General features: G+C 42.9%; 2 protein-coding genes across 2 annotated transcripts; one reads left to right on the top strand and one right to left on the bottom strand.

The window, feature by feature from the left end:
• Positions 1–632: 632 nt before the first annotated feature.
• Positions 633–3,393, bottom strand: LOC140905885 (myelin P2 protein). Its single transcript, XM_073329377.1, has 4 exons — positions 3,321–3,393; positions 1,422–1,610; positions 1,084–1,181; positions 633–683 (listed from the first exon to the last, which is right to left on the bottom strand). Exons 1-4 carry the CDS (start codon positions 3,391–3,393, stop codon positions 633–635), a joined length of 411 nt encoding a protein of 136 aa, XP_073185478.1.
• A 1,356-nt stretch (positions 3,394–4,749) lies between these two features.
• Positions 4,750–8,097, top strand: LOC140905884 (fatty acid-binding protein, adipocyte). Its single transcript, XM_073329376.1, has 4 exons — positions 4,750–4,822; positions 5,565–5,737; positions 6,994–7,095; positions 8,047–8,097. The coding sequence occupies exons 1-4, from the start codon at positions 4,750–4,752 to the stop codon at positions 8,095–8,097; spliced, it is 399 nt and encodes a 132-aa protein (XP_073185477.1).
• The last annotated feature ends 3,605 nt before the right edge of the window (positions 8,098–11,702 follow it).

Below are 11,702 nucleotides of genomic sequence, written 5' to 3'. Positions count from 1 at the left end.
GCATTCTTCTTGGAGCAGTTGGGTTTTCCATTTGGTGTTCCCTATCCCATATTCTTTTGACCCTCTCATCCAAGCATTTTGGGGTCTGTCCCTCAAATAGATGACCCCCTCACCCCCATTTCTTTTTGTTAACCCCCCAGAACGGGGAGAAGCTTATCTTGTGCCTATGGTTTGGCTTTTTGGGGCACTCCCGCCCTAATCCAGGTCAAGTAGGCCACTTCAGGTATATCTTCTCCCCAGTTAGACATCTGTGGGTGGCCTTTGCCAGCTGATGTGGGTTGGGGTGAAGGGAGTGTTTAATTGCAGTGTTGATGTTTGGGCTCAGGCTGCCCTGGGCTCTAGGGCACGGAGATGGAAGGGGCCCAGGTTGCGGCCTGATTGCAATATAAGCATACCTTTCCAAGGTATCAGGCATCACCACAACACAAATACTCTAGGTCATTAGCCTGGAAATATTTTATTCACTAGCCACAGTTCAAACAAGTAGCAACTAAGCTGAAGTATGGTACATTGCAGGCACATGACTATTCAAAACTTTTACAAACAAACAGAGGGAAAAAGACAGTAGCCTTTATCTTGGGGAACTGAGCCAGTTCCCCGCAGCAGGTTGCAGTTAATTGCAGATAATTTCCTCATGCTTTCTCATAGACTCTAGTGCAGATGGCATACTTCATGGTACATTCCTAGAAGGACAAAGAGGAGTTCAATGAAATTACAATAGCAATACAAGAGAGAAATGTCTCAACAAAGCTGTTCTGTAAGTCAAGCATGCACCTGAAGGTAGAGAGCAGTAAAGTAGACTGCAGTCTAAGTCACCACACTTAGCACTGAATTACATTAGTAATCCACTGGTCTCAAAATTTCAGTTTAGAAGAAGTCATTGTACAGCAATGGTCTTTAAGCAGTACTTAAAAGTGGCTAAAACAATTTCCAATGCTGTTCAAAGATACAGTATGAGGGCTTTTCACTTGTTAATAAAAAACACTGGTCCACATTATCCAAAATAAAGAGATTATGATGAGGATTCAACGATGTGTTAAGAGCAGTGTTCATTGATCAGATTGCAGGAACGGTCTCACTTACCACAACCATATTCCCATCCACCACCTCTCTCTTTATTGTGATCTCTTTGTCATCCCATTTCTGCACATGAATCATTGAACCATTGTCCAAGGTTACAACTCTGGAAAGACATAGCAGCAAGATGAGCTATTTTGCCCAGTATCTTGCAAATTAAAAGGGCTATTTGCCCCCTGTGTACCGTACCATGTTCTCAGCTCTGTCCTAATCAAAATTCCAGATCCATGATACAGCTGTATCTGATGGTTTTCAGACTGTAGTGCTTTCAAGTAGATTATCCTATCCCTCCCTCCGCCCAAAAGAGAAAAAAAATCCACACAACACAAGCTGATCAGTAACACCAAGCACTCCCCTCACTTTAGTTTTCCTGTTATCTGTTGTGGTTTCCTCAAACTCTTGGCCCAGCTTGAAGGAGATCTCTGTATTTTTAACAGGGCTCTCTGTTTTGATTGTTAGCATATCGTCATCAGCACTGATGATCACAGTAGGCTTTGCCAGGCTGCCCAGTTTCCTCATGGCAAAGCCCACTCCTGAAGAAGACACACAAGATACCATCTAAGATTTCACTCTGTTCTGAAAACAAAGGAAAGACAGGAGTTCTGTCTGGCAATGAAGGAGAGAGCACAAAGGGTGGCCTGGAAACAGAGACTGGGACAATTAGAAGGACATGAAGAGCTTGTCCCCCCCGGCAAAAAAGGCATCATAAATATAGGTGTGCATTTCCCCCCACTCCTCAGATAGTCAGCAGGCTTAAAGAATCCTTATCTGGTCATCTCTTACTTCAGAGAGTGAAATTTTCCTTTTGATAAAATATTTCCAGGTATCTATAAAGATGTGATGAATCCACACATTTTGGGGAGTTAGAGGTTTCCCTATCTCCCATGTCAAACCAAACACTGAAGGAGTAGGTAGAGGAGAAAATCAGGGAGGCCCATTTATGGGAGGCTGTGTTGTCTAGTGGGTTTAGCACTAGATCAGAACTCAGGAGACCTGGGTTCTTTTCCCAGCTCTTCCACTGGGCTGCTGGGTGACCTTGGGCAAGTCACTTAACCTCTGTGTGCCTCAGTTCCTCATCTATAAAATGGGGATAATGATACTGATGTCCCTTGTAAAGCACTTTAAGATCTACCAATGAAAGTTACTATACAAGAGCTCAGTATTCGTTATTATTGTGTTACTACACCATAGCAGCTGCCATTTTACCTTTAGCTGTATGCCTTTATGCATACATACTTTTTTATTTGGGTCTACAAGTCTATCTTAATAGCAGGATTATTATGGAAGCCAGTTTGGAATCTTGCCCCTTTCCATCTCACCTGTTTAGAGGTTAGGCTTCATTTAGGACTCCCCATATAAGCCACTGGATAGGTTGCCTCAGTGACACCTGTGTAATTGATTTGAATACGGATTCACCTATGGAGCACAGAATTGACTCTAGAGTGTGTCAGTTACCTAGTATTTCATATCCTTCAAGGAGTCTTCGTAGTCTAAAGAGCCCCCACATGAAAGCACCTTTTTACTCAATAGATGTGGCCTGTGGATTTAGTCATTGCTACTTACATTAGTGACAAAAAGAAGTTGTTACCTCTTTTGACTCCTATTTACCCAACAGAAGCAGAACAAACATGAGTCAGGGAGCTAGACTTCATACAATCCTGTTTACACACAATGGGTTAGTAAGTTCCAGTCATTGACCCCTCTGCAAGCCCACTGAATGCAGTCGAGTTGCACAGCAGCCACAGAAAGCATAGTCTGACCCTCATCACTGCTGAGGATGTACAAAATAGAAACAAAAATCCAACTTAACTCTCATAACCTAACTTGTGTTTGGTACCAAGGATTTCTCTTTTTACTTGTAAGCTAAGAACATTAGATATGGAGTTATTGAAACACAATGAGGGAACTCTACAATGCCTTTTTACCTCCCTCCCCACTCCAGTATAGCAATTTAAGACTATAAGTAGTGTAGTGTAATTTTCATCTTGAACAGTGATCTTGATGAGAGCTAATTAAATAACTATGTTATATAATCTCAGGTAGTATCTGAGCCCTTCACAAACTACATGCTCCAGGAAATACAGCTGGAACGCTATTGAGTAGAATTAACTAGCATCCCCTGAAAATCTGTATAAGTTTGAGGTTTTTTTAAGTCACAAGAGTAAATTCCAGACCCACTACAGTTTATATAAAAAGAGAGAAAGAATCACAAGATTATTAATTAAGAAAACAGTATATCTCACCTAATTCTTTCATATAATCTTCAGATTTTTCACTGGAGACAAGTTTCCAGGTTCCTAAGAACTGATCACACATTCTCTATGGATTTACTAGACAATGATCCGGGGGGGGGACCCCAAACTTTCAGCAGGAAACCAACAAGCAATACATCATAACACCCCCTCCCCAACAGCTTATTTTTAAAGATTTTCTGAACATGTGATACTAGGGTGATGACCAATGGGAGAAAATTATGTCAGGCCCTCTAATTACCAATATTTCATTTGTATTTTTTCTTGTAACAAAGTTAAACTCAAGGTGCTTACGGTAAAAACCACAAGGGCAGAAAGAATCCACAAACTCGGGCCCTGGTTCTGCAAATACGTATGCAGTATTAAGTATTCTCTTTGGCTTCAGTGTTTCTAAAGTTAAGTACATATTTGCAGGATAATGATCGTGGCTTTCACCTACACTACCGGGGATAATTTGAAAAAAAAATAGCCTTCCAAAACAAGAGTTGCATCTATCTGAAAGGGACGGGGTCAACTATTTAAGCCCCCATAAAGTAAGTGGAATCTAAAAACCAGTGGATTATATTCCTAAAGTCTCCATGATACCTAGCATATAATATTGTATTTTAAAGAAACCAACAACACAGGTTCTGCCTCCCTTCCCTCCCAGCAACAGCTGAGCCAACAGACCTAGAACACAAATCAGGGAATCAGGACTGTCAGGAGCTCTGGGGCACATAATGATTAGTGGGGGTTAGGGATTACAGGTGGAATGAATTGGGAGGATTCTTAACTGATGCAGGTATTGAGGGACTTTTGTGGTCATGGCAGTGCAGCCCTCGGCACTGAAGCTGGCAGGGGCAGGAGGGGGAAGTTGACCAAAAGTTGAAGTACATCACCACTCCCTGCCCCCCAATTTGAGCACTGTATTTGTGAGGGGAGGAGATAGATGTTGCAGGAGCCAGGTTTGAGAGCAATCAGAACTTGCTCAGTCTAGGGGCACGATCAGTACTTGGTAGGAGCCAGGAAACATCACCACAGGGAGTAATCAAGCCCTGTGTAGGGCCTCACAGGCACATCAGGAAGGGATTCTTTGAATCTACACAAACTGACAGGTCTGTTTCAGCTGATCCCTCTCTAATTGGGGAAAGCTGATTCTTCATATTTACTGTGTCTCTCCATTGAAAACATTCAGTTTTGAATAGCAGATTAATTTGGGATGAGTGACCTTTATTAATTGCCCTTCTGTGCTAAATGAAATAAAAGTGAAAGTGATTGGAGTCCTCACATTGCCTCTTCTGATTGGTTGTCCCTGAGTATCACATATTTAGGGCATCTTTAAAATGAAGTGATTGAGCACCTATATTTCATAGACATTTCTGGTTTTAGAAGGTTTTAGTTTCCTCTTTGCTTAGTCGTCCTTCCAGTTACATTTTCTATCATGTGTGAGTCCTTTTTAGGAAGCTGGAAACTCATTTCTAGTGAAAATTTTGGGAGCTATATGAAAGAATTGGGTGAGGAATATATTATAAGTTAAACAAGGCTCATCTTTCTCCCTCCCCTCTCCCCCCCGTTTAAAATAGAAAATACTGAGATAGTATTTGGGGTTTGTTTGGTTTACTTTATTTATAGATGATTCACTTTGGTAACAGAATAGAATGTCTCTGTAGTCTTGATTGTTTGATATTATTTGGGGTGACAGAACACTTTCATTACAAATATTTCTTTCCTAATGAATAGTCATAGCTCTTCCTTCCTAGTAAAGGGAAGGCTAGAAGTTTTGTATCTGCATGGTGCTGTTTACCGATATTGCATTCTTAACTATTGATAGTTTGTACATCTACAAACTAATTCTTACTCATAAGCAGGAAATGTTATGAGGGCTCTAACGTAATTCCTTGAATGGCTGATACTAAGTATGTGGCCCAAACAAACACCACTATTATTTAGGAAAGCTTGGATTAGGATACAAACGCCACATCTATGGCTTGTATCTAGCTGTCTCTTAGAGCGTACTAGTACAACTCAATTTACTGTTTCAACTGCTAAGTTGACTATTAAAATGCTACCTTCTTACAACATACAGAGGGAAGAGGTCTATATGGTATCTGCTGATCTCTTTTGTACTCCTCTTAGAACTGCAGAGCCTACATGGTTGAGCGTGAGATGCCTTCTAGTACATTCAGACCTATTTACCAATTTCTCTCATGGGTGTGTATGTAAAATCCAAGCTGCTAATTTGTTTTTCTTTTCAAGGAGTGGGTTTTGCTACTAGGAAGCTTGGCAGCCTGGCCAAGCCGAGTGTGATTATCAGTACTAATGATGACATAATAACCATCAAAACAGAGAGCTCCTTTAAAAACATTGAGATCTCCTTCAAGCTGGGGGAAGAGTTTGAAGAAACCACAGCAGATGACAGGAAAACCAAGGTGAGGGTTAATCTTTAAAGGTGACTTGCAAAGGACTCCTGGGTTTGTGCCCTTCCTTGCTTCATGATTATTTTTTTTAGACATGGTTCCCCTCTGCCCTGGCCTCATAAGAACTGGGGATGTCATGCCTGGCACTTCTGGCTGGCTCTGGGGCAATCCTCATGGCCATTGTACTCCCACAAACTGAAGGCCTCCCTTGGATCAATAAGGTGTAACAACTTCCTTTCTTTGAAGTGTTCACTAGTCACTGGAACTAACGGATGGTAAATAAAATGCTTACTCTAAAAAATGCCTTCTATAAATGGCTTGGCTTTCAGTGTTTGTTTAAAGTAGTAATTTGACTACTTAAGTTGCTATTGCCTTTTTGGGTAGGAAATACCTCAACTGCTAACGCTCAACTAAAAAGACAACTAAAAAACTGACTACATCCAGCCCTCCTTCATTCTATGTAAAGCAGAAAATGGGCACAAGCCCAGATCTTCCCTCTAAAGGCTGACCAGTAAATGCTCCTTATCTGCTGCATGGTGTAGAATAGGACTGTCTCTCAAAATGACTAGCTGCAAAATGTCAACGGGACGTTTTTACTGAATACAAGGTGCCTGAGGCAGACAGAATTACATGGGGAAGACAAGTGCCTCTGGGGTGAGGGGAGGGCTATGTAGTAGCCTTGGCAGTGGCATCTCTTACTATGTCTACTCACCCTCACATCAGTCCGGATGGAAAAGGGAGGAAAAACCCCTATAGATAAGGCTAGAATTTCTACTCCCCTTTTTTGCCATGCTTTCTTAAATCTCAACATGCAGCTGCACCTACTGGAGAAGCTTCTGTGGCAGGCCAAAGCAGATGGTGCCCCTATGCATCCATGTAATGCATTATCTGATAGGGCACTACATCAAATCACAAGTGATAACCACAAGGTAGTGGGGACTAGCCCAACTCCAATCCCCACCTGTGTCCTGACTTTTCTTCCAGCCGGGGGGGAGGAGGGCTGACAAAATGGATGTATTGTGGTGGCACATGTCTCCTATGCTAGTTAAGGCTCACAGCCACAGTACAGTGGGATCTGTGCCTTCTAAGAAGCTGTGCAAGCAGTGGTAAAGAAGCTTCTGAAACCTGGATCTTCCCAGGAAGCTTCCTGAAAGTCAGCTTGAATCTCTCCTGTGAACATGGGATTTGTTAAATGATTTGAAGAGGCAAATCTTCCGTGTGCTGTGACTATCTGACCCAGAGTCCCTCTGCTTCTTTTGTCTTGGCAGAGCATTATCACCTTGGACAATGGCTCTTTGATTCATGTGCAGAAGTGGGATGGCAAAGAGACGACAATAAAGAGAAAACTGGTGGATGCTAAGCTTGTGGTGGTGAGTTCAAATTTTTTTTTAAACCCTCGTGAGCACTAAATGCTCTAGCTGAAACAGAAATGCTCATTAAGAAAGCTGCTGGTGCATGTAAGAACCAAGTGAGGTACAAAAATATGGTTACCCCTCTTGCCTGAGCAGCTAGGCAAAACTTGGTCTAGTGGGCTCTCTTTGCTTAGGAGGAAGAGTCGATTTGACATCTGGTATTTACCGTGCACAAAGTCCTGTTTCCCTGAACACACAGTATCTTTGCTCCGTTCCAAGCCCCTCTCCTGCCAGTACTTAGTCCAAAAGTATGCAGTCTCTTGAGGTTCTCAAGGTTAGGTTCTAAGGTTCTGGCTCTATCCTTGTTCTCTGCTTCTCTGCCACTTCAGTGTCTTTCCATGCACAGAGATGCAAACCTCCACCAAACAAAAGCCTAGATTATGCAAATTCTCCATCTGTTCTTAGGTGGTGATATACCTGTGTTTGGGTGGAGGCTCCTAGTGTTTCAGTGTCTGGTTCCAAAAAGGCACGTAATTATTTCTTACACTTCTCACAAATGAAGGGGGACTGTACACCCACCATTTTAAACAAGGTTAAACCCAACCCATAACCTACAAAGTAGGCAAGTTCCACTTGTAACAAAACTAGTGGAGAGACCCTAAAGAGACCAAAACCCAAGAGTTTGTATTCTTGTACTAAACACCAATCTGAGTGCTGGATAGAAAGTTAGAGGCAGACATGAAGCGTGCTGTTCAAGTGTACTAGTGCTAGCTGATAATTTAAGCTCATATCAGGATCACTCGAACCTGTTCCAGGAGGCAAGAAATGCTTGACTCTTGTGCTGATATTAAATATCAGAGTGACATACTAAATAAACATCTTAGACTCTGATATGACAGATATCCCTGTTCACTTAGACTCCTAGAACTCTGCTGTAATAGAAACCTAATTAATCATCTTGCCTTCTAGGAATGCACTATAAATAATGTCACCAGCACAAGAGTCTATGAGAGGGCCTGAGGAATTCCCATCTCCATGTTGGATCAGAACTTGCTGTTAAGAATCTGTTCAATGACTGCTGCACAACACTGCTGTCCAGTTCTACAAGTTTCTTCAATCACTTTGAGATACAAGCATATTCCTAGTAAAGTTGTAACTAATCTGCAGTTAGTGACTGTGGCTATTAAATCATTTCTGAGCATATAGTGGGGATTGTGTAATCTTAGTTTATTCTTTGCCAAAGGAAGGTTAACTGTCTGTCTAATACTGACCTCTGTAGTGACGGAGTAACATAGGCTTTGAGAGCAATCGTCTCACTGTGTGACTTCTAGAAGAACAATATTTTGACAGGGCTCACAACGCTGTCCTAGCTAAAGCAATAGTTGTCCTTAGACAGCTCTTCTCTTCTGACTGTTTGAGGATATGGTTTGAGAATTCAAGTAGGGAAGCCCCTCCATTTTAAGTTCCGTAGTACTTGAGAGCTAGATGTTCCCAGACCCATGCTTCAAGACTGTACCTAGTCTCTGAAATCTAATAGACCCTTGTGAAAATAACTGACCATAGTATTATCCTGCTGCTAGCTTATGCAAGTACATGTAAAAATTCCAACAGCTTGCAGCTCAACTTAGGTCAGAACAAAGATATGCTGGAGGGGAGGGATAGGATACAGAAGGACCTAGACAAATTGGAGGATTGGGCCAAAAGAAATCTGATGAGGTTCAATAAGGATAAGTGCAGGGTCCTGCACTTAGGACGGAAGAACCCAATGCACAGCTACAGACTAGGGACCGAATGGCTAGGCAGCAGTTCTGCGGAAAAGGACCTAGGGGTGACAGTGGACGAGAAGCTGGATATGAGTCAGCAGTGTGCCCTTGTTGCCAAGAAGGCCAATGGCATTTTGGGATGTATAAGTAGGGGCATAGCGAGCAGATCGTTCCCCTCTATTCGACATTGGTGAGGCCTCATCTGGAGTACTGTGTCCAGTTTTGGGCCCCACACTTCAAGAAGGATGTGGATAAATTGGAGAGAGTTCAGCGAAGGGCAACAAAAATGATTAGGGGACTGGAACACATGACTTATGAGGAGAGGCTGAGGGAGCTGGGATTGTTTAGCCTGCAGAAGAGAAGAATGAGGGGGGATTTGATAGCTGCTTTCAACTACCTGAAAGGGGGTTCCAAAGAGGATGGCTCTAGACTGTTCTCAATGGTAGCAGATGACAGAACGAGGAGTAATGGTCTCAAGTTGCAGTGGGAGAGGTTTAGATTGGATATTAGGAAAAACTTTTTCACTAAGAGGGTGGTGAAACACTGGAATGCGTTACCTAGGGAGGTAGGTGGTAGAATCTCCTTCCTTAGAGGTTTTTAAGGTCGGGCTTGACAAAGCCTGGCTGGGATGATTTAACTGGGAATTGGTCCTGCTTTGAGCAGGGGGTTGGACTAGATGACCTTCTGGGGTCCCTTCCAACCCTGATATTCTATGAAAACCCAACTAAAGCAGTAAGACCCTCTAAAGCTAACAAAACCAGTCTTCCACACATCAGTGTAAATAGCATTACACACTGACCACTTCCATACCTCCCAGTCTCTGAATAGTGACATAGATACCTGAATCAGGTGTATATCATTGTCTCCTGTTTAGATCTTCAGTTGCTATTAACACAGGGCTTCACAATCATATGTGACTGGAAGCCTATTATTAGGGCCTTACCATATTCATGGCCATGTGATTTGAAAATTGGTAAATTTACCATTTTCAGATGTTTAAATCTGAAATTTCATGGTGTTGTAACCATGATGGTCCTGACCCAAAAACAAGGTGGGGGAGGAAGGTGCCCCACACCTGTTGTGGGTGGGGGGAGGAGAATCATGGGATTGCCACATCACTTTTGTGCTGAGCCCCTTGAGAACAGCTATACCTGTTGGTATCCTGGAGGTGGGTCTGATCTCCCCATGCTGCCTGAAGCACCCAGTCTGGGCCGCCTACTTGCTAATCCTGGCTAGGCTGGGGATGAAAGGGGCTTGCTCTTTCCCCTAGATGGCTGCTCTCGAGGCAAGAGGGAGGGATCAGATCCACCTCCAGGTACCTTCTCGTTGCTGCAGGAAACCAGGTTGGGCTAGGACTTGCAGCTAGGCACCCCCCAGGTAGGGTGCTCCTAGCAGCACAGGGGAAATCAGATTTCAAAAGGAGGGGTTTATTTCATGGTCTGTGACCCATTTTTCATGGCTGTGAAATTGATGGGGTGGGGCCCTGCTTATTATATATCTCAATTCAACTATCCAAGAATTAATGGATGAAAATCATCTCAGGGTCATTCCTTTGTTGCTCATCAACCTAGAAGCAAAATTTCATTGGGGTGAAATTCTGGGTCTGTTTGTACTGAAATCCCAGGGTATGTCTGCTTAAGCTGCAATCATGCTAGTTAGCTCAGGTCCCAAAGCAGGGAAGCTGCACCACCATGCAGGCTCCTTATGGGAATGTGTGTTTGTATTTCTTGTCTACAAACTGCAGGTTATTTAGGGGATACTATGCTGACAGCTCCCCTCTCAGTAGTGAGGTTATCGAGGGGGAGGCTACCAGTAGAACATGAGGCAGTGATATTCCAATGGGGGAAGAGCCCCATGGGCTGGATGCTCTGGAGTGGTGTGTATGGAGTCTCAGGAACCTTGGGCATAAGCCTTGCTACAAAGCAGCCTATCACCTGCAGATCCTCTCAAAGCAGCCCAGTTAATTAATCTTAGATCATTCTGATGCTGGACTTTACAAGATGACAATATGTATCTCCTTACATGTGAATTGGGACAGGGGTGTCCAGGAGATGTAAAATAGCTGGAAGTGATTTTTAATAGTGTCCATCAGCTGCTGCAAAATATCAGCCTAGCTCTTGGGAAAGTGCTTACAGACCTGCTGATAGAATATTGCTAAAACGACTAAGGGAAAAAAAGGAAAGAACACACGGAACAAGCAAACTGTGTACCAAACCCCACTCCTCGTTCCCTTTGCTTTCTGTTGCTTCTTATCCATCTTTCATTTGTATGGTTCTAGTACAGCCTTTGATCCTGCACTAGGAGACCCACAGTGGTTCACAGTCATGCTGGAGGGCATAAGGAGTGGGGTCCCGCAGGGATCGTTTCTGGGTCCAGTTCTGTTCAATATAATGGCATAGAGAGTACGCTTATAAAGTTTGCAGACGATATCAAGCTGGGAACAGTTGCAAGTGCTTTGGAGGATAGGATTAAAATTCAAAATGATCTGGAGAAATGGTCTGAAGTAAATAGGATGACATTCAATAAGGACAAATGTAAAATACTCCACTTAGGAAGGAACAATCAGTTGCACGCATACAAAATGGGAAATGACTGCCTAGGAAGGAGTACTGCGGAAAGGAATTTGAGGGTCGGAGTGGATCACAAGCTAAATATGAGTCAACAGTGTAATGCTGTTGCAAAAACAAACATAGTTCTGGGATGTTTTAGCAGAAGTGTTGTAAGCAAGACACGAGAAGAAATTTTTCCGCTCTGATTAGGCCTCAACTGGAGTATCATGTCCAGTTCTGGATGCCACATTTCAGGAAAGATGTGGACAAATTGGAGAAAGTCCAGAGAGGAGCAACAAAAATTATTAAAGGT

The sequence above is a fragment of the Lepidochelys kempii genome, chromosome 2, assembly GCF_965140285.1.
Source record: "Lepidochelys kempii isolate rLepKem1 chromosome 2, rLepKem1.hap1, whole genome shotgun sequence".
Taxonomy (NCBI): Eukaryota; Metazoa; Chordata; order Testudines; family Cheloniidae; genus Lepidochelys; species Lepidochelys kempii.
This window is presented reverse-complemented; position numbering and strand designations above follow the sequence as displayed.